The following is a 20,008-nucleotide window of genomic DNA, read 5'->3' as shown; positions in this document are numbered from 1 at the left end:
GCTTGTGAATGGACTTCTTACAGACTCAAAACCCAGAATCTTGGAACTTGTAGCCTTTCTATGAATTTTTTATCCTGTACTGAATTCTAAATGTTTTTTTCAGAATGCAGTGAATACTTTTTTTTCTAACTTGTGAAACTAAGTTTTATTGCTTCTATTTAAAACTACAAATACTGTAGAAATACATAATTTTGAAGTTGCTTCCTTATTTGCTGCTACTTTATTCTTCTGAGCCCCTTTAATGAATGGAAGCCTGCTGCAGAGTTTCCTTAACCGTTCCAGTGTCATAAATAGAATGCCTGCCTCCTCCAGTAGCAGGAGGGACTGTGCTGTATAGAGCATCTTTAATAGGTCACTTGTGCCTGAAGTTTTTGTCTAAAACATGCGATTTCATTTGATAAACCTTCTGGTTTGCAAGGAATTATCAGTCAGGAGATTATTAATATAGAACTGTTCTAAAAGTAAATTACTCTGTCCTTTTAGCATCTTGCAAAAAGTCAGTTTGGTAAAATACCAGCTTTTTTGTTTTTTTTAGCTAATTAAAATGTTATTGGTAGTCTCCTGTTGTAGTTCGATCTCAAGGACAGCAGCAACAAGAAAAGAAACAATTCGATCTCCTCAGTGACCTTGGCTCAGATATCTTTGCTGCTCCTGCTCCTCATTCAACAGCTACAGCGAATTTTGCTAACTTTGCACACTTCAACAGTCATACAGGTAAGTATTCTGAGCAGACTATCCCTTTTAAACATGTAAAACATACTTTAGTTCTGAATCATCAGAAAATAAGTCATTTATGAGGTGCATCTAATTTCTGTGCCTTGAGAGGGTTGTATTGCTTAACCTTTCCCTATAAAATTTAAAGGAAAACTTGAAAGCAAACATTGGTAATACTGTGGGTGTGTTTTTTATAAGGCAGGAGTTGCTATAGTTGTCTTCTGTATGTATGATTCAAATGATCTGCCTACTACCAGGACTTAAATTCTTTGGGGGAGTGAGTGAAAATGAGTAACATAATGTGGGGAGAGGCTGATATTAGACCTTCAGTTTTCCATGAAAGCTCTTCCTATTAATTTTCAGAAAGAAAGATAGCAGATGTAGAGATTTTAAAGGAGTTCACATACATTGACAATAACTGTCAATATGTTAGCCAAAAACAAGGCTTCCTCAGTTTAAAGAAAATTCTCCCTTTTTTTTTTTGTCTGTATCAAACTGAATAAAGCCCACATGGGTAGTATTCTGCAGTTTCAGGAAGACTAAACAGCCTTTGAACATATGTCTTGACTGAGGATGGGGATAGGCCTTGAATTCTTAAAGAATGTCTTCAGTAAAATATATTGAGCCCTCAGGGTTTATTTTCAGCTCAAAGATCTTGAACCATAGAAGTCTATTCTAATGAAAAGTTGATTCTGTGGTCACTGAAGTATGTTGTTAACTTCCATTTTAATTGTGAGAAAGTACCTTTGCCTGCCTTGTCTGAATGAGCTTTTCATCTCGTCTCTCTGAGAGAAACTGTGATGCCGCTAAGCCAGTAAGAATGAAAAAAATTTCTTAATTGTATTGAAACTGCTAAAAGCTGAGATGAGCTGTGGTTGAAGGGACACAGGTCATGTACCTAAAGAATTGAGTAGAGTATCAAGGCTTGCTTAAAGTTAACCTTTTAAAACATGCTGTGAAATGATTGGCTGAATTGATGATTTGGTAATGCTGAAGAGGAGTTGCTGTTGCAGTGGTTTTTGGTAAAATGCTTAACATAAGCTTTCATGTTCATCATCATCTTGGAAGTATATTTGATTGAGAAAACCTGTGCTGACTGGCCAATATTGCAATATTACTGAAGAAGCTGCAGATACTTAACTCTTTCCCATAATTCTAATTCTGTCCAAACTTATGCTGAATGATTCTATATTTATGTATACTTAATTACTCTTTATGAGTTTCAGGAGGTGGAAGTTCTGTTAAAGTAGTATTTCAATGTTGTCCTCCAAATATAGACAAAATTTTGCTGCATCTCTTCTGGGTAATAGTTATGAGGGTAGGATGTGATATGATCACTCCAGAATAAATATTTTTTTAAAGATTCTGTTAGTTTCTGGTTGAAATAAGTGCTGAAAATTACAAATGTGAGGAATATTCAAGTATACAAATTTTTTTTTATTTTAATAATTGCAGATTGTGGTCATTCCCCTGATTCCTTTGCCTAAGTTTTAGAAGATACAACACTTTCAGGGCTTGTGAATTCATTTCTAAAAAACAAAATCCACTTCCAAGCATGTGACAACTGAATGTATATCACAAACCATTTTTTTGTAAAGGTGTTTTCTGGCTCACTAGTATAAAATATTAGTAAGGTTTGTATTATGTGCAGTAATCACAGGGTAGCATTAACTAAAGCTGGTAATGAAAGGCTACAGACTCTTCCCTTTAGAACACAAGGAGGAGGGCTGGTGAATTTACCAACTTTTGCAAAAAATAAGTTTTAAATGCTCATTTAGTGAATCATAAATGTGTAACTTGTCAGCCAGTCACACGCTGTAGGAGAGGATGGAAGATTTGCATTTGATGCAGCACAACTTTTTTAGAGCCTATGGTCTATTGGCTGGTGTTCTTGTTTGGGCCTTGGTGCTTTTTGCTACTCCTGCAAAATGGGGATGGACTGTTTGTCTTCCCTCAGGATACACTATGGTTACCTTAAAAAAACAAACAAACAAACAAACAAAAAAAAAACTTGCTGAAGAGCAGCAGCAAGATTAATGTCTGCTAAAGTAGTTGCTCGCTCTGCAGTTAAAATGGTCAAGAATCTTGCTGTGATCTGTGATGTACACATGTAAAGGCTGAAAATAACACAGGCAGTATAACTTCTGACACGTTCCTTTTTTGGAGTTTCCTGACATACCACGCTGGCTCAGGAAATTGCTGTGTGTTGGAGTAGAAACATGCTGACCTCCCATTTACTTTCTGCATCCAACTTGCAAAGTTCCATAACTTCTGCAAAATGATGAGATTTTGAAGGAGATAACTGTTCTCTTGGTCTATTGCTTATATACTGCTAATAGTGACCAAAGGAGTTAAGAATTATTTGGCATGCAGACGTTCTATGAACTTAAGAGTACCTGAACAAAAGGTTTTAAAAAGGCATGATGACACAGGACAAATCTATCATGGATCATGAGGAAAAACGGACTTCACTCAGAAGAAATATAGTAGTACAACACAATTATTGTCTTCTGGAGAATTATTTTCAATTTCTTAAGTCAATAGATGCAGTCTCTATTACAGAGGTTCTTGTTTTGGAATATTTCATACCATTATACTGCACTTTGTATTGGAAACCCCACAGAAGGAATTGAGCAAAGACTGCGAGGGCTAGCTTGTATTGCCGTGACTATGGTGGTGTCATACCGCCAAGCTAGCTTTAGCCAGTTGGCTTTTGTGCCGCCTCATTGATCTGCAGTCACAACAGCAGTTGAAAATTTAGACCTATCTGTAATCCAGTGAGGTTCCTTATGTTAGTGTTGTTCTTGGGTTTCTGGATGGAGAACTTAATTTTGAAATTGACAGTCCATCCTTAAAAACATGATGTACATATCATACAGGCACAGGAGAGTACAGATCCTTACCTGGTCTTTACTTTTGTGCTACTTTCTCATGGTAAAGTTTGAACCTGTGTAATAATAACGTAAGGATAATATCTGAATACACTGCAGAAGACTCTTTAGAGCGATATTGTTTTAACATGGGCTGTCTTGTAAATCATGCTTTTGTATCAGCTGATTTGATAAAATTAAATGTCTATAATAGAATACATTCCATTTTTCTCAGTCTAGACTTGAAAGGGACTTGATTCAAGATTCTTTGTAGTTTGTTTGTGCGAGTAGTTGAAATACAAAATTCTTCCACAAATCTAGAAGTGACATAAATTTTGTGAACTTGATGCTATTCAGTAAATTAAACACAGATATTTGAGTAGCTCCTACCCAGTTGATGGCTCACTGTAGTAGCATCATTTCCATTTTTAATCAAATTGCGTTTGAATTCTTACTGTGGAATCTGGAGTTGAAGTCTTTAGAATGCTGTCTATAATGACAGAAACTATTTTTTCCTCTATTTTTGTCAACTTCTTCTTTACCCACTTTAAAGGGGAAAACTTTAGGGCTGAACTTAGTCCTGAGAACGTGCTTTCTCTCTTCTCCCCCTGCCCCTCCCACTGCCACCTTCCTTGTTGACTCTTGTTAGCAGTCCTAGTAAAAGTTTAGCAAGCAGAGGTGCACCTCACCCTCTCTCCCAGTCCCCCATGTGAAGGGGAAGTACTTGTACTTGTGTCTGTATTATTAGCATTGTGCAGTAGTCTGTATAAAAATGCCATTTTAGTTTATAAACTTGTAGTGTGGATGCTTTTTTAATAGAAATTACTCAGTGAACTAATGCAACTTTAAGTAGCCAGCATTACCTATAGCAATATTTAAACCATCAGCTTCATTTATTGTTTCTGTGGATGATTTACTTGACTGTGAAATTCATCCAGGCTAAAGTGGAAGTGCTGACCCAGTAATAGAATGTATTTGCACTGTGTTCCCCCGAAAAGGTGTTTTGTTGGCTTTCTTTAAAGAGTGACTCAGGCTATCTATTTATAGGGTTTTGATTTATATTTGATTAAAAACATTTTCTGCTTGCTTGTAACAGTGGCTAAGACTTTCAGGGCAGCTTGCAGTTAGGCATTCAATTCCTGTTGAATTTTTTTCATGCTTGAATGACCAGCTGTTTGAAGTTAGATGGATTTTAACTTTTATTTCCTCCTATAGTATGGCACGAAAGGAAGGACCAAACTGAAATTCTGTTTGAAATTTCCTTGGATTTTATTTTGTGGATTCACTCTATGAATGTTATCTTCTTGACATTGGTATTGATTTTCCATATTTCTGTACTTTGATTTAGTTTTTTGTAAAACTTAATTTTCCAATAAAATGCATTTATAAGCCTAGCAGAAACTATTCAAGTGATACTAAACTAAATGCCCCCCCCCCCCCAGGGAAGAAGCTTTTTGTATGGAAGAATTTGAATTGTTAGTATAAGGACACCTTCTAATTTTATTCCCAAACAAATGTTCAGTTAGTCCACAAATCCTATTTCTGGGAGGTAGTGTTTGGCTTCTACAGCTGTCTTTGGTATTCTCTGCTCTTTGGTGGTTTTTCCCCAAACAATGTCCATCCCAAACACTATAGGTTTAAGCTAAAATGGACTTCATTAGGTCATGTAGCTGTGAGTAGTAGCATGTGTGAGGAGAAGAGAAGTAGCAGTAACTGAGCTAGGTCTGCGAAGGTGATTCATAAAAGTTTGTTTCAAAGACAACTTTTATTTGTAGATTATGTATACTTTTTATGTAAAAAGAAATTACAAGGTAGGACACAACCCTTGGAGGCTGTCATGACCATTAATTCACTTAATACATCTGTTTTTATGTTTTTTCCCATATCCATTAACATGTTTTGTTCCTTTGCAATTTACAGCGCAGAGCTCTGCAAATGCAGGTTTTGCAAACTTTGATGCATTTGGACAGTCTAGTGGCTCGAGTAATTTTGGAGGTTTCCCCACAGCAAGTCAGTCTTCTTTTCTGCCCCAAAATACAGGTAGAACTCCTAGCATTTTTGGTTAATACTTAATTGAAATAAACAATACCTTTAGGTTGGAAGGCACTTCAGTTGAGTTTATTTCTTGCATCTGCCTGCTTTAGTGCAATCAAGCTATCTGAAGCTCTGGGGAAACTCAAAATGAATTCCTTCTGTTTGGTGTTGATTTTCTTTTCATTTCTTCCTGTTTTTTTTTAATGCTACTAAGAAGTCTGATTTATGGGCACTGTATGTTTATTGTTAGCTCTACACCTGAAAGAATTGTAAAAATGGAGTACAACCATACTGCTTATGATAAATATTAAATTGACTGTTTTCATCTTAGAAGGGTTTCAGTAAACCCAAAAGCACATCAGACTATTTAAAAAAAAAAAAAAAAAAAAGTGTCTCCATGTGTATATATAATATATATGCACACACTTTACTGTGGCTGTCAAAGGGCTTCACGTGTAGAGCCTATTGCTAAGATTTATTTTGTTTTCCTTTGATTTGATCACGCTTTATAACTTTTGCTTGAGCTTACACTTGCTGTTTGTCTAGATCTTTGGCTGACTGACTCTTTTCCTTTTTTGTTCTTTTTTTGTTTTCTTTTGAGTGTGGTGTCGTTTTAAACTTCTTTTCAAATTTTCTTTCTCCCTTCTTATGTTAACTTTAACCCACACACAATTTCTGGCTGTCCAGCGTTCAGAACGCTTTCATCTAGCTGCAGTTTTGGTGAATTTACTTCAGCTTTTCCTCTCCAGGCTGTGCACAGTAAGTTCCACGCAGTGGAAAACTCAGCTTGCTTCATTGTTTGCCATTGTTGTATAGCATTTTCAGTTCTACTGTTGCATATGTCTTAACTTCATTGATTAAGCTATTAAAAAGTTGTGTCTTTTGTTTCTTGTTGTATGAGTGGAATCCTCAACCAATTATTATATATTTTATATTTAATGTACCTAATAGAACAATTTAATTACATTTAATCTGAAACTCTGGACACTGAACAGTTGGAAGCTCATAGTTTCGTATTTAAATACAAGTTCTATTGTATGGACCTAAGCCAGATTTTTCAAATTGACTTATATATCTTTGAGGTCAGTAGAGACTTGATATCAAAAGATCTGTGTCTCTTCCTTAACTCCCACCCCTTCCTGATTGGATGCAGTCTGAAAATCTGAGAATAAAAAGCTGAACTAGTCCCTCTGAACCTTGGCATGGTGTCATATCATACTACTTCTGGACTTCTAGGCTGTTTTTTGCCTGGAGTAATGACTGACATCTGAAATGGTCAAACATATTGTACCATTAAGTAAATTCAAATAGTAGCTATTCATTAGACACATATGACAGGAAAATGAAGGTCCTGTATTCTGAATTTTTAGAACTGAGACTAATACTTATTTTTCTAGCAAAATGTTATTGCTGAAATTACTTTAACAGTTTATGCGTAGTGCATAGCTTTGCAAGATCTAATTATGACTATGATCAAGCTGTTAAAGTTTTTTTTAAAATCTCTGATCTACAGACTAAAAATAATAAATTATTTAATCTGGTGATTCAGCATGAATTTGAAGGACATGGGAAAGGGTTTTAAACCTGTGGGATGGTGCAGGGGGAAGATGTTGCCTCACATAACCCCAAAGAGGTGGGATGATTGTGCCACCGATTGTGGTTCTCTAGCTTTGAGTATCGATCACGTTTGACTTATTTTGTTACAGGTGGAAGTGCTGGATCAGTGAATGCTAACTTTGCTCACTTTGATAACTTCCCCAAATCCTCCAGTGCTGATTTTGGAGCCTTCAGTGCTTCTCAGAGCAACACAACGGCAACTGCAGTCAGTAAAGCTGCAGTGAATAAACCGAATCTCCAGTCAGCAGACAAATATGCAGCTCTTGCTAATTTAGATAATATCTTCAGCACAGGGCAAGGTATTAAATTTTATTCTTTGACATGTTTGTACTACAGTACTCTTATTCCATATCACAAGGATGGCTATGTCTGTCAAAATAGTAACTTACTGTGTTCCAAAATGTCTGTCCTCTAAACTTTCAGTGGAATTTCACTTATTTTAACACTATGTTGCTGTGCACCCTTAATGTGCAAGACAAGTTTAAAATTAACATGGTCACTCCGAAAGGATGCCATCAGAAAATGGATTTTTGGGAACCTACTTGCTGTCAAAATGAAGAATTCTAGATTGAAATGTCTAAATAATGATTAGTGCAGTGATGCATTTTTTTAGATGCTTGAGCTAAAACCTGCAGTGAAGTCTCTTTAATGGAGCGCTGCAGTTATTATGAAGAACTGCAATAGTAGCTTGCCCATACCAGAATTTCACCAGCATACGGATTGGTTTTTATTCTTTATATTGTTGAAGCACTAAACAAGTTTCATCAGCTACCAAAAATACCTATATGGTATGTGATTCTGTTAATCGTTACCTTAAGTTTGTAGGCACCTCACAGTTTCTGCTTGGGTTGAACCAGTGTTAATTGGCAGTGGATAACAGTTCTGCCAAAACTAAAGTTGAAATTATTATTTTGTTAGCACTGATGCAAAATTCAGCTTCAGTCTGTGTGCAGTGCAAGCCTGCAAGAAGACTATATTTAGTGAAGTCACTCTGTCTCCTTGGCTTAGCAATCCTTATGAAGGGATAAGGTACAGAAGTATAAAAATTCCAAATAGAGGTTAACTCTTTTTAGTAGCAAAAACTGCACTGGATATAAGGAGCAAAACAGATGACTCAAGGTCAGCCCTGTGGTAAAAGATGCTGCGGTATCGTACCTTTCTTCCTACCTATTATCTACAGAAATCTTCTGAGTTCATTACTACTGTCGATGTATAGAAAGATAATACTTCATTATTCTGTCTATTTTTGTATCTTCTACTTCCCTTTATCACGGTTCTTCAAACCTCATGACATCTTACAGAATACCCTATTCACTTGGTGCTGTAAGAGTAGTCCTTTGAGGACATTGTCTCTGTAGAGAGTGGCTGAGAAGCAGCATCTTTTAATGCTTGTAAATCTAAATTCAGGAGGTGGAAAAGCTTGAGTGTGGATTTACCTAATGCTATGCTGAGGAGACACGGCTAGTTATTCTGTGACTTTTTTTATTGCTTCTCAAATGGTGTGAAAATTCAAGTGTTGATCTGTAAAGCTGAGGTTTGTTCTGAAACTGTATACGTATTTTTAAAAAGAGTTCTTCTAGTTGAAGAACAGACAATAGTATTAAGTCATTATGTTGAGAGAAAAGCAAAGGCTTTTTGGAGCTGTAGAAGGTCTATAGAAGCATGACCTTGTTAATAGCAGTGGCTTTGTAACCTTCTCTCTCTCTCTCTCTCTCTCTCTCTGCCATAATGCATATCAAATTTTTAAGTTGGAAACTGAAATCTGTCTGTCTCTGAATTTCCATGTAGTATTCAACATGAGCAGGGCAGAAAGTGGAAACCATCTTTGTTATTTTTAATCTGGTATCTCTCTTTCTAGGTGGTAGCGAGCAAGGAAGTGGCTTCAGCACTGTAGTGACAGCATCAGCAGGTCCTGCTTTGTCAGCCCCAAGTCAGTCAAGTGCATCTTCAGACAAGTATGCGGCTCTAGCAGAATTAGACAGCGTATTCAGCTCCACAGCAACTTCTAGTAATGCATATACTTCCACCAGTAATGTTAGCAGGTACTTTTTATTAGAAGTAATAGAGTCTGTAAATTGACTTCATCAGTATATGGAAAAATAGCTCAAGGGAAGTTGCTTAAAGCTGGTTATATTTTTTTTTTCTTATCAAAAATGGGGAATAATGAGTTTAGAGGTACTGTTGAAACTGTTTTTTTTTAAAAGTAATAGTACTGTCTGTTAGATATTATAAGGGAAAATGAATACTGTCTGTCAGCAGAATGTTCTCTGCACCTTTCTAGTCTTTGCATACTAAACCTCTTAGATGGTAACACTTTTCTGTACAGAGTATTTGCATGCATACTTAAAATCATAGCATTATCCCTGGCAAAATGTTATTGTGATATTTGTAATGTATATATAGTGCCAATCACTTGTTTTTAGATCATTAAAGTAATGAAAAACAAATGCCTGTTAAAGCTGTGCTTGGTATTGCAAGTACTCCTAAAGCTTTTGCTTTGCAACTTTATGCTGATGGCTTCCGTTCAATATTCTCTCTCTTGCTGTTGGTGGAAAGGACTTTCCATTGCTCAGCATAAGTATGTTAGTCTCTGACCCTGGCATCAGTGGATTATACAAAAGTTTGCAAACTGTGCATAGGCATTCCTTCTCTATTCTTTTACAGGCTAGCAATAATTGTAGGTTGTATTTAGTTGTTAAACAAGCAATACTGACTTCACTGAATGTGTGGATTATTTTCAGCAATGCTTTTGGAACAGTACCTGTGGCTGCTACTGCACAGACACAGCCTGCATCTTCGAGTGTGCCTGCTCCATTTGGAGGTATATAAGTGTTACTAACACTTTTGCATACTGTAAGCAAACACCTTGATGCTATACTTTGGACACTAATAATACTGAAGTTACTAAAGGATGCCAAAAAAAATTGTTGTCTGTGCGGGTGATATGTTGCAAGTTAATCACTTTATTATCAATTTTTTTTTCTTAATGCCATTATAGATATTTGTGTATCTCTGTAAAAATCATATAAATGTAATGCAAGTCAGACTGACTATTTTCAAAAGATTCTGTATTTTATTAAATAAAATATTCTTCGATCTTTCAGCAACACCTTCCACAAATCCATTTGTAGCGGCCCCTGTTGCCCCAGTGGCGCCTTCAACAAATCCATTCCAGACAAACAGCCGAGGAGCAACAGGTTAGAAAAAACCCTCTAATCCTTTAAGAAATTTACTTCTAAGGCTTGCATGGATTCTTTTTTCATAGCTCTGTAACTTCTTTCTTAAAGGCTTTTTTGTATTACCTGTCTTTAGTATTTATTTGACATACTGTGTGTTTGTTCAATTAGTAGTACAATTGTTACAAATAGGATGCAGAAGTCAAGTGCCTTTTTTCTTTCTTTTTTTGAGATTAGTGATATTTTTGTTGGGCTGGGGACATTAGGAGTTGGCCAGAAACAGGAAGCTAGAATTTCAAGATTCATCTTTGAAAAATGTCACAATTATCTGTTTTGAGATGTTTTGATACTCCCTCAGCTATTTGTGGGTTGCATACTGCCAGTTGGGTACCTTCCAAGATTGCAAACTCTGCTTTGAAGCTGGCTTCATGGTAGGTTGCCCTGAAGTGAGGCATCTTGAAAGCCCTGCTGCCAAGCTGGTACATTTGAATTTTTTTATTTCCAAGTCCTGAAGGACCTCAAAACCAAGGCTGGCAAAGAGCTGAAGCTAGAACCAGGAAAGACAAGGCTTTGGAGCTATTAGCTCCTCACCAAGTGCTTTATTCAGTACTCCACCACAAGAATTATGGAGTGATTTAAAATAAAAGGTGGCGGGGGGGAGAGTGGAATACTTCAAAATGTGCCTGGACTTGGGCAAATGAATATACCTACTGTGGAGAGGAAAAACTGACTGAAATTTTGGACTGAGTTAGTAAGAGTTTCGATTCCCTCCCCCGCCATGTATTTTAACTGAGTTCTGACTGATTTAACTGGCTTTTCTCAATATTTTGTTGCTGTGTTGCATGGTATTTTACTAAACTAGTTTGTGGTGGGTTTTAAAAAAAGGTTAAAAAAATACTGTGGAATATATTTCAGTGGAAGTCTTTTAAAATGCTTTGGACTTTGGAACAGTTGGGAGTTCCTGTTCTGCTTTAGTTAAAATTCAACTCTTATGAGCCGTACAAGAGCCCATGTGCTGATACCAAACTATATTTGAAATAAAACTTGATTCTGGAGAAGCACCATAAAAATACTTCCATCAAATTAATGTGAAGATGGAGCATGTTTACAAGATCAGTGCTTAATTAAAATGCATGTTAGTTAAAACAGGTGAATTGAGGGTGTCCTTTATTTTTTTTCTTCTTCTGTAACAGCAAAATAATGGTGTTTGAATATATAATCTGAATGCTCATAGTTTACATCTCATTTTCTTAGGATTCTGTAAATTATAACTTCATAGACAAAATAACTTAATCTTTTTAAAAATAGACAAACCTGAGCTGCTTTTTACAGCGCTAATCATGAATTTAGTTGCATGTTGTTTTGTGCTTATTTTCCTTTCTTAAGGCACTGCTAAATTTTGGCACTTTTATCTACCTGGACTTATGTGTGTGTGTGTCTTGTTTGTTTGTTTTTGTCTGAAGTCATTTGTCTGCTTATATATGCATTTTAATGTTGAACTGTGCTTTGCTCAAACTTTTAGATAGGCTGAATTAAACTGATCAGGCTGAGTTAAGACTAAATTGATCAGATTCAGGTCTCCAGCTAAAATGAATCATTTTCAGTCCCTTTTGGGATGCCCTGCAGCTGAACTTACTCAGCTATTTAGTGACTTTTTTAATCTCATGACTAACTGTGCTATTCTAGATCATCTTTAAGAACTTGTAGCCTTCAGAAGTAGCATTCTTAATGGACTGTGAAGGAAGTTACTTCAATGTGGATGTCTACCAAATGGCAATATAACAAAGTTATTTGGATAAATCCACTTCAAATAAGTGTGTTTTGAACTGAACCACTCTACCGTTCATCCACCTTCTAATCTGTGCTACCCTTTGCTTGCAGAGATTTCCAGCACTTTTGCTGCTGTGCTGAGGTTACATGCTAGGTAGTAGAGTTACTGACTATAAATAATATTCTTCTTCTTTCAGTGTAAACTTGTAGCTTTTCCTTTATGCTAAACTTCTTTTGCATGAGCTTTACTGTTTATTAGATGGGAGATCTGATTTGTAGCATTTACTTCTAGTGGTACCTTATGTGAATCTATTGCTGGTCATACTGTGGAAGAATTATTTGGTTTTAAGTGTTGTACATATGTAAAAGTAGTTATCTATAGTTATCTAAGAAATTATTCAAAAGTGTATAAACTGTTTGACATTGTCTGGTCTCTTTGTGGCTTCCATAAGGCCTCTCGGGAGCAATGCACTCTCACATATTTCCTCAGGCTCATTTTGGTAGGTGGCCACATTTGGTATTAAGTTTCGTGTGGCTAATTGTTCTTGCTTGTAAAAGCTTATTGGCAGCTATCTGGTTCTCTGCATATAGAATTTCAGTAGGCGCTTTCTATCTTATAAAATGGCATGGGTGTGGGTATTTGGCAACTGGGAGAGTGGGGGAGAGAAGCATAGACAACTTGTATTAAACTACTAAAACAAAACCATTATTGATAACCTTCACGGCACAGATAATGTTGAGTGACTCTTGAAGTTTATACTCATAGTAGCTTGATGCCTTTTGGGATATCCCAAGTCACCGCTCATTTTGTGCTTTTGGATTTGCTGTTCTAGCAAGTTTTCCTGTTGAATAGATTCTCTGCTAACTGCAGCTTGAGAGCAATGTTAGTGTGTTAGTTTAGTATGTACTTTATCAGTAGTTTATGTGTGTATAATGTCTTGCCCTTGAATAATTTGGGGGTAAACTGGTAATTAAGCTATATTTATTAAGTGCATTTTTTTTTAAACTGGGCTTACTTAAAATCTGCTAAAACTTGTAACATTTCAAAAGAACAGTCCTGTTTAATGTTGGAATAGAAGAAAATGCCTGGTATGTGTTTGTACCAAAAAGCCTTCTATATGCTTCTCCCTACTAGAATAACTCCCAAAAGACTTGATAATGGTTTTGTTGCTACATTTTTGCACTTAATGTGCTCTTGTTAGTTTGTCTGGAGGCATGTGGAATTGCATATGTGCTGTATGTTCTTTACTTGAAATGTTCAGCAGAGAATCAGATGAAAAGAATTCTTTTGTTGTCGTTTTGTTTAATTCTTACCTCAACAGTAAGCCTTTGCAGTAGGAAGTCTGCGTGCTAGTTGATGTGCATGGTGAGGATTTTCTTTAAATTGATGCTGAGGATGGGACAAAGAGCAAGGGGATGCATGTATCCCTTATGGGTTTTTTATTTTCTTTCTTTTTGACTTGCAACTTCCTTGAAATTAGGGAGGTATTTTCATGCTTTTCTTAGCGGGAGAGAAACAGAGGGGCTTATGCTGCTTGAAAACGCTTGCTTCTGATATACACACTCTTACCAGAAAAAAAGCTCTGGGGGAAGTATTTAATAATGCAGAGAACGTGGAAAAGAATTCCCTTTTTAGAAAGTTTTGTATGAATGTTTGCTGAACCAGCAAATTTGAAATGATTCCATTCATTTTAAAATGCAGAAGTAAATCATGCATCTAGTTTGTGGCAATCCAAGCTAACAAGTCAGTTCAGTGGCTGTAGAAGTTGGATCTAACTCCTGTATGGTCACTGAGGCATTAGGAGATTCTTCTTAACATGGTATTGTAGTAATTTGTCTCATGAAAAAAGTGATTTCTTGCAAATAATAGAATGTTATTTTTCCTTACCAGCAGCAACATTTGGCACTGCATCCATGAGCATGCCTGCAGGATTTGGAACTCCTGCCTCCTACAGTCTTCCTACTAGTTTTAGTGGCAACTTCCAGCAGCCTGCATTCCCAGCCCAGGCAGCTTTCCCTCAACAGACTGCTTTTGCTCAGCAGCCAAATGGTAGGTTTGTACATTTTAGATAATCTTCTTGAAACGAGAAGAGCATGGAGAAAATGATCTGCTGGTACATTAGTGATAAAGGGTGCATATTTATTTTTTTCTGAAGTTAATAATAATGTCGATGCAGGGGGAGGGGTCCCACACTATAGGTTGGCTCTTTAGTTGACTTTTCTGGGTGGATTTTGGATTTTGTACAATGGCATAACTGAAGTTTCACTCTAATCTGATACTAAAATTGTAAATGTTCATTGGTTTAAAGATTTTTATACAGGAAAGCTTTTTGTTTTTTGTTTTTTTGTCTTCATTTTGTAACCTGTTATAGGTTATGGTATTATATAGGTTACAGTGTCTGCAACCTATTGTAACACTTTCTCCAACTTTATAGGGTACAGGCAGGACAAAACTGGAAAGTACGCTTTTTTCCTGAAATGGAAATGCTACAATAATATCCAAATAAAGTGCATATGTAGAAATTGGGAATCGATTAGTTCTGAACAGTTGGAAATAAAACAAAAAAAGTCATATTTTTAATTATACTTGTAAAAGCATCTTACTGTTCATTATTGTAAGTGTTTACCTATTAAGAAACTTTTAGCTTTATGGTATTGACACATCTGTGTCAAAGCTTATAATCAGTTCTCTGGAGCTCTGTTGCACAGTACTCCTGGACATTAGCTCTAGAATGCAGTGGTTCTTAAATTGTAACACGTACCAAGCAGTCATGTTGTCAAGTATCATCCCTGAGTACACTGTTGATGATAAAACATTAATAGAAAAGCAATAATTCTCTGGAGCAATCTTCTAGAGAAAACACAAAGCAGATCTAGTTTAGGCTTGCTGATTATCTGAGTGAAAGTTTTTGTCAGAGACACATGTATGTATGCTTGGATATTATAGCAGTAAACTCTTCATAGAACTGAAGATGAATCACTTTTTGTGCAGTCTATATGACTGCACACTGAGGCAGACTAGGAGCATTCATATTATCTAGTAATACAGCTGAGATGTGAAGAAGCAACTCCCAGCTGAAGATGATGAGGTCTTAAAAATGTTGGCTGTTTTCCAAATTATTTTTAATTACTAAATAGGGGCAAGCGCTAAAACCAAAAATGTTTAATTTGGAAGGAACACTTGCCAGGTTTAAACAATCCAACTTTCCTACTGTTTTCCTTTTCAGCCAGTGGACTTCATACCTGGAAGAACACTCAAAGTTCTTACTGAACTTAAATTTGTTTCCAGTCTATGAAATGCTTTTATTTCTACATTCAGGCTACTTGGAGTGGAGGAGAATGCTGCATATTTGAATTAGAAACAGGTCTTGCTAATGCATCTAATGTTTTCCTGTTACTGAAATCAACTTGTGCATAAAATCAGTCCTAATATAAATAAAGGTTGAGTGATGAAGTCCAAACTCAGTATTATACAAATATTACAATATTATATAGCATTTGTAGGATCAGCCCTGCTGATTTGGTGCAGTCCAAGCTTCTGCTTATTTTTGTGGGGGAGATGGAGTAAAGAACTCTGACGATTGGTTACTAGTATTAATACTTTCACTGTTATCTTTCCAAGGAGCAGGTTTTGCTGCATTTGGACAGGCAAAGCCTGTAGTAACTCCTTTTGGACAAGTTGCAGCTGTTGGAGTATCTAGTAACCCTTTTATGGTAAGTGAGTTGATGCAAGATATTAATAACTTCTGTATGTCTAAAAGGAGACATAAGGTATAACACTTAATTTAGAGATACATGCAGATTATTTTCCTTTCAGATAAGGGAAGGCAGCATGTGAATCCTCCTAAATGCAGTTTAGTATTCTGGTGACATGGCATAATGCTGCTCAAATTGAAATGGTGATACATACCTACTATGCTTTTTACAGTAATGCAATTTCAGAGAGCTACCAAAAAATGAAAAGCTGCAATGTAAAAACAAATCTTTTCTAGTAAATTGTTTTTCATTTGATATACCATGCATTTAGGGTTTGTAGTATGGAAAAAAGAAAATCTTAAATGCTTGTCTTATTTTTTTTCTCTTTTTCTATTTTCTCCAAGGCTGGTGCACCAACGGGACAATTTCCAACAGGAAGCTCATCAACCAATCCTTTCTTATAGCCTTATAGACACTTTACCCAAAAGAACTCTTATGTGGTCACATAACATCTCTGCGCCTCTTGCACTGTTGTCTTGTTTCACTGATATTAGCTTTAAACACAAAAAAAGTCTTTAAAAAGTAAAAATAAAAGCCTGCATTGTGTACCTTAGGAAGAAAAACACAAAACAAAAACAAAGCCACCCCCCACCAGGTAATGATGTGCAAAACAGAGGGCTGTGGTAACATCCTTGAACCTGTGAATTGGCAGGTAAAAAGTAGCGGTATCATGTATATTAAAATTGGCTAATAAGTTATTGCAGATACCACATTCATTATGCTGCAGTACTGTACATATTTTTCTTAGAAAATAGCTATTTGTGCATATCAGTATTTGTAACTTTAACACATTGTTATGTGAAAAATGTTACTGGGAAATAGATCAGCCACTTTAAGGTGCTGTTGTATCTCTTGGAATGAATGAGCTACATCATTTTAACCATTGGTATTGGAAGTCATGAAGTTAAATTGAAGGTTTGGTCATTTCTCAAAATGTTTTCCTTTCCTAAGAGCTCTTCTATTTATACATGCCTAAATCTCTAATGTTAGAGGGATACCTGTCTGCATAATAAAGCTGATCATGTTTTGCTACAGTTTGCAGGTGAAAAAAATAAATACTAGAAAAAACAATTGTGTGGCACTTATTTCTGTACAGTAACATTTTATTGGATTAAAATGTACATATTGTGAATCTCTTACACATGAATTATCTAAAGCCATATGCTCAAAGGTGAGCTAAGCTGAAAATTTCCACATGCTTAGTCTTGGATACGTTTCATGTTTCTTTTGGTGTCCTTGTGGTTAAACCTGCTGTTCTGGCTCAAGTGACCTATTTAACAGTGAAGTGTTTAAGTGTACTTAGGTTATTTTGATAGAACAGCTGTTTAATGAAGGACACAAAGCACTGAGGAGGGTAGCAACTTGAGGGGAAAGGGTTAGCTGGGATAGATGTGTAATTATGGGCAGCTAATGTCGGTCTTTAAACATGACTTTACTGTGATCAGAACAGTATATGTGATAGCAGGTACTAGTGCTCTCTTTATTGAAAATGCATAGATAATAGTAAGACCTCCCATGGAATATTAAATTCTTTGATTCTTTTCTGATTTACTAGAATGTTTACTGTTATACTAGAATGGAGTTTGTAGCATAAAAATGTCCGGCTTCTCTAGCCTGTAATAGGAAGATCGCAAGAAGTATATGATAACTCTATATCAAAATAGGTGATGATAGGCATAAACTTGGAGACAACTTGGCTTAAGTTCAAGTCTGCTACTGGCACAAAGCAAACAAATGTAAATATCTCATGACTACATAGACTGTAAGCTTAAAATAAGGTTTCTGACCAGCTGAAGAGTGATATTCTGACTGTTTTCAAGATAACAGGAATGAATAAGATCAGGTGATTTTTAGATGAATTTTGAGAAAAGGATATGCAAGCCAGTTTGAGACAAACAGGAGAATTCCTGAAGGTAAGAAATTTCACTTGTAATAGTGACTCCTTGAATATTTGATCTGTTTATTTCCAGGGGAACTGAAAGATGTGATCACTGCTTGTAAAACATTTATTATTTATTTTATTTATGCCTGTTTTGTCACTTCTGTTGCCTGCCTATGGGGACTAGGAATTTCTGTAGCTTACCTCTTTCTGAAATATTGGGGAGCCCACAAAGCTGGGGACAGACTGCTTGTATAGTAGTATTCCTCACTTACATGTCTGCTCTGTCCTGTTAATGCATTTGAAGCTAAAATGGTTGTTGTCAGATTTGGAGTCTGATTTTTCCTCTTCCTTTTGCCAAGGGCTGTTGGATGGATGGGGGAGTGGTTTACTTCCCGAGAGTCTTTGGGAAATTCACTAAACAATTCCCCTGCAATTTAGGGTTTCCAGGATCTTAGTGGCGCCCTTGGTCTCACCGCTGTTTTTAGTATGGCATAAATAGCTATAGTTCTGCTCTGTTGACTTTACCCGTTTTGGGATAATGACATGTTAGTGCAGTAATAAGTGGAGAAAGCAAGAATTCAGAAGGATTTGTGGAACCCTTCAGTACACTTACTGCAGGGAGCTGGACCAAATTACCCAGGTATCTCATCAATGAGAGAGGAACAGCCCTCTGGGAGGGGAAGAGTCCTGTACTCCCGTCATGTGAATTGATGTGAAGGCCTTGGAAAGAGCTAAGGAGATCGGAGTCTGCTGGAGTTGTTCTGATCCAAACGGAGCTGAGTACTGCTAAAGGACACTGAGCAGAAACTGACACCATAGCTATTTCATTGGTTGAATTTTTTTTAATGATAACTGTATTTATAAAATGAATTCTTGTCATAGAAACCTCTGTAGTTAGTTACTCACACGATTGCTCATGTAATTGGCATAGTAACCAAAAAGCCATACTTCCATTAGCTTCTCAGTATCTTCTTCTGCTTTACCATCACAGCATTTAACCTTGTAATTTCAGCTCCCTTGCACAGATATTTGGAGCGCTTCTACATTATTTCTTCTAATCCTAATATATTAATTCTTACACATGTAAGATACAGCATGAGATACATCATGAAATAGTTCCAGAAAGGCAGATGTGATGCCCAGGTACTGTAGTTCTCATTATTTAACTGGAATGATTGCATAATTCCCAAGTACTGCATAGAATCAAATACTGAGGCAAGAGTTTAATTTAAAAGGGACGAAATCTAGTTGAAATTACTGAAAGAGGAGAACTGTAAGTAGGATGCAGATAACTTGATCTCTTGCAGGGAAAACTTCCTGGGGCATAAAAGTAAGCTCAAACAGTTTTTAAAATTCTTTTTTAAAGAAATCTATCATTTTGACTTGTGAGCTGACCAGGGGGAAGTATCAGTTACTTTCACTCGTGGCAAAATTGTACATAGTGGTAAAGGAGTACAGTTGAATCAGCTGTCTCATACAGTTAACTCTAAAGTGAACATCGTCAAACATGGTTGAGAGACGTCCATTAATTAACTTTAATTACATCTAAATTAAAAAATGTTCCTATTTAACTAAGACTGCCTTATGTAGAGATTGAAATGCCTCCCCATGGTTTAAAAAAAAAAAAGTTAAGAGTTTAGGGGTTTTTCTTGCTTCCAAAGAACAGTATGTGTGGGTCATAGAAGTTGTCAGACATAATGTATATGCTGAGTCTCTAAGCTAGTCACTCTTTATCAAGACAGACATTTAAAGGGAAGTTAGTGTGCTGTATTCATGCATCTTGAATTTACAGCAAAATTTTCACTGCATCAGTAGCAGTTTGTCTGTCTCTAATGACATGTATTCTTAAAGTCCTGTAATTCTAGATTTCTGAGGGATGTATTATCTATAGGGAATCTGAACTGACTGCTTCTTGGTCATTAGTGAGAATAAACTAAAATGGCAGTGTTGTTATACTCTGTTATTGCAGTGATCAATTTTTGAACATATAGAAGTAGCAGCTCTAGAAAAATGGTTTATTGCTATCTATTGTAACTTGCTTTTAAAATGCATGTCACAACTTACAGGTGAGAAAAGCATAAGCCTTAAAGTTTTCTGTGGGAAGCTTTCATGAAGATTATTTTGCCACTATGGGGTAACTGCTTCATTAGAAATGTGTGAAGGTGTTAGTGAGAGAAATTGCCTTCAGT

At 36.2% G+C, this 20,008-nt stretch overlaps 1 protein-coding gene across 7 annotated transcripts in view; it reads left to right on the top strand.

Moving 5' to 3' along the window:
• Positions 1-17,008, top strand: part of AGFG1 (ArfGAP with FG repeats 1) — a 37,230-nt gene extending 20,222 nt beyond the window's left edge. For 2 of the 7 annotated variants that reach the window (XM_064516887.1, XM_064516890.1), the window contains exons 5-13: positions 558-714; positions 5,505-5,624; positions 7,325-7,534; positions 9,094-9,277; positions 9,977-10,056; positions 10,340-10,432; positions 14,073-14,231; positions 15,810-15,895; positions 16,282-17,008. In XM_064516887.1, coding sequence (XP_064372957.1) covers positions 558-714; positions 5,505-5,624; positions 7,325-7,534; positions 9,094-9,277; positions 9,977-10,056; positions 10,340-10,432; positions 14,073-14,231; positions 15,810-15,895; positions 16,282-16,341 — 1,149 coding nt within the window. In that variant the 3' untranslated portion in view covers positions 16,342-17,008. Of the gene's footprint in view, positions 1-557; positions 715-5,504; positions 5,625-7,324; positions 7,535-9,093; positions 9,278-9,976; positions 10,057-10,339; positions 10,433-14,072; positions 14,232-15,803; positions 15,896-16,281 lie in introns of all 7 variants that reach the window. The other 5 variants (XM_064516885.1, XM_064516888.1, XM_064516891.1 and 2 more) reach the window with 3 other exon arrangements.
• Positions 17,009-20,008: the final 3,000 nt, after the last annotated feature.

This window comes from Dromaius novaehollandiae, chromosome 9 (genome assembly GCF_036370855.1).
Source record: "Dromaius novaehollandiae isolate bDroNov1 chromosome 9, bDroNov1.hap1, whole genome shotgun sequence".
NCBI lineage: Eukaryota > Metazoa > Chordata > Aves > Casuariiformes > Dromaiidae > Dromaius > Dromaius novaehollandiae.
Note: the sequence above shows the minus strand (reverse complement) of the source record. Positions and strands in the feature narration are given on the sequence as shown.